General features: G+C 59.7%; 1 protein-coding gene across 1 annotated transcript in view; it reads left to right on the forward strand.

The window, feature by feature from the left end:
- Positions 1 to 1,792: 1,792 nt before the first annotated feature.
- The window catches only part of PARP10 (poly(ADP-ribose) polymerase family member 10), a 19,103-nt gene continuing 18,952 nt past the window's right edge, over positions 1,793 to 1,943 (forward strand). Inside the window, exon 1 of the mRNA XM_015416960.1 lies at positions 1,793 to 1,903. Coding sequence (XP_015272446.1) covers positions 1,793 to 1,903 — 111 coding nt within the window. The remainder of the gene's footprint in view (positions 1,904 to 1,943) is intronic.

Genomic DNA, 1,943 nt, shown 5'->3' on the forward strand with positions numbered 1-1,943 from the left:
CGGGGGGGGGGGGGGTGCTGCCCCAGCCAGGGCCCAGTGACGGAGGGTTCCAGGTTGTCTTCAAGGGCGGCCCCACATGCAGTGTGCATGGCAGTAATCTAGTCTGCACATAAAGCACAAGGCAAGGCCGGCCTGGCTGGGGATGAACCTGCCATAGCTGGTTAGAGTTGGAAGGTACCTTGCAGGTCATCTAGACCAGCCCCCTGCACTCTGCAGGAGCAGAGCCAAAAGATAGCCCTACAACATAGCCGAAAGATGGTCGTCCAGCCTCCGCTTGGAAACTTCCAGTGAAGGAGCATCCACCACCTCCTGAGGCAGACTGTTCCACTGCTCAACCACCCTGACAGTTAGGAAGTTTCTCCTGCTGATATTTAGCCGGTAACGACTCCCTTGTAATTCACACCCATTCGATCTAGTCTTGCAATCCGGAGCAAGAGAGAATAGATCTGCTCCATCTTCTACATGACAGCCCTTCAGGTACTTGAAGACGGCAATCCTGTCCCCTCTAAGCCTTCTCTTTCCCAGGCTAAACAGACCCAACTCTTTCAGCCTTTCCTCGTAAGACTTGGATTCCAGCCCTCTCACCATTCTGGTTGTCTTCTTCTGGACACGCTCGAGCTTGTCAACATCCTTCCTAGAATGTGGTGCCCAGAACTGGACACAGGACTCTAGGTGAGGCCTGACCATAGCAGAATAGAGCGGAACGACCACCTCCCGTGATCTGGACACCAGGCTTCTGTGAATGCGTCCTAAGATCGCATTAGCGTTCTTCACAGCCAATAAATCACACTATGACTTCGACAAGAAAAACCACATAAATACAAAAGGTTTTAAAAGGGGGATTATATTTACTTATTTTAAAAGAATTATGAAGCCAGAATGCTAGCAGGGGGTTGGGGGCTATCCAGTGTTTGAGGAAGGATTTTGACAAGCTGGAGCGTGTCCAGAAGAGGGCAACCGGGATGGTGAGAGGGCTGGAATCCAGGTCTTACGAGGAAAGGCTGAAAGGGTTGGGTCTGTTTCGCCTGGGAAAGAGATGGCTTGGAGGGGACAGGATTGCAGTCTTCAAGTATCTGAAGGGCTGTCATGTAGGAGATGAGGGGAGGGGAAGGGAGAGGAGTTTGTCAGCCGCTCTGAGACTCCAAGTGAAGGGTGGGGTATACGTCCAATCTCTCCTTCTTCTCCGGCCAGCTGGCGTGGGGACGGTCTGCCACCACGTTGCCCTCGACGGCTCTTGGTCCCCGGAGGGCTCCTCTGATGCCCCTTCTGCTGTTTCCACAATAAGTGCCGGGCAAGCACCTGGGAGAGACGGGATGTGGCGTCAGTGGGCCAAAAGGTCCCAGGCCAAGCAAAGGCCGGGCAGCAAGGAGGGCGTGGTCTATGCAGGAGATCTGTTTAGCGGATTGGAAAGTCCCAGTCCCAGTCGGTGAACTAAAGGGTCAAGCGTGCTTTCCGCTCGGAAAAGGGGAGAAAGAGAGGACACCGCGCAGGCGCGGAAGGGCCCAAGCCCCCGGCTCGACGGCCCGAGACACCACCCCGAGTGTCTCCCCGAGGCCCCGCCCCCGCCGCGAGGTTCCCCTGACGTCAGGCCCCTCCGAGGGGGGAGGCGGGGCCGTGCCGCAAAGGCCGGTGGGGGCTGTAGTTTCCCCTCCCGCCGTCGCAAGCGCCGGGCAGGCGAGAGGCGCGGAGCCGCCGGAGGAGGAGGAGGAGGAGGAGCCCGCCGCCGCCGAGCCCGCCCCCCTCTCCTCCCTCCCTCCCTCCCGGGCGGCGCTTTCGCTTTCGCTTGGCGGGCATGGCCATGGCGGCGGCGGGGGCCGTGGAGGTGCGGGGCGTGCCGCCCGAGGTGGCGGACGAGCTGCTGGTGCTCTACTTCGAGAACCGGCGGCGCTCGGGCGGGGGCCCGGTGCAGAGCTGCCGGCGGAGGGGCAGCCGCGCCCGCCTCG

Source organism: Gekko japonicus, unplaced genomic scaffold (genome assembly GCF_001447785.1).
Source record: "Gekko japonicus isolate JY-2015 unplaced genomic scaffold, Gekko_japonicus_V1.1 scaffold505, whole genome shotgun sequence".
Taxonomy (NCBI): domain Eukaryota; kingdom Metazoa; phylum Chordata; class Lepidosauria; order Squamata; family Gekkonidae; genus Gekko; species Gekko japonicus.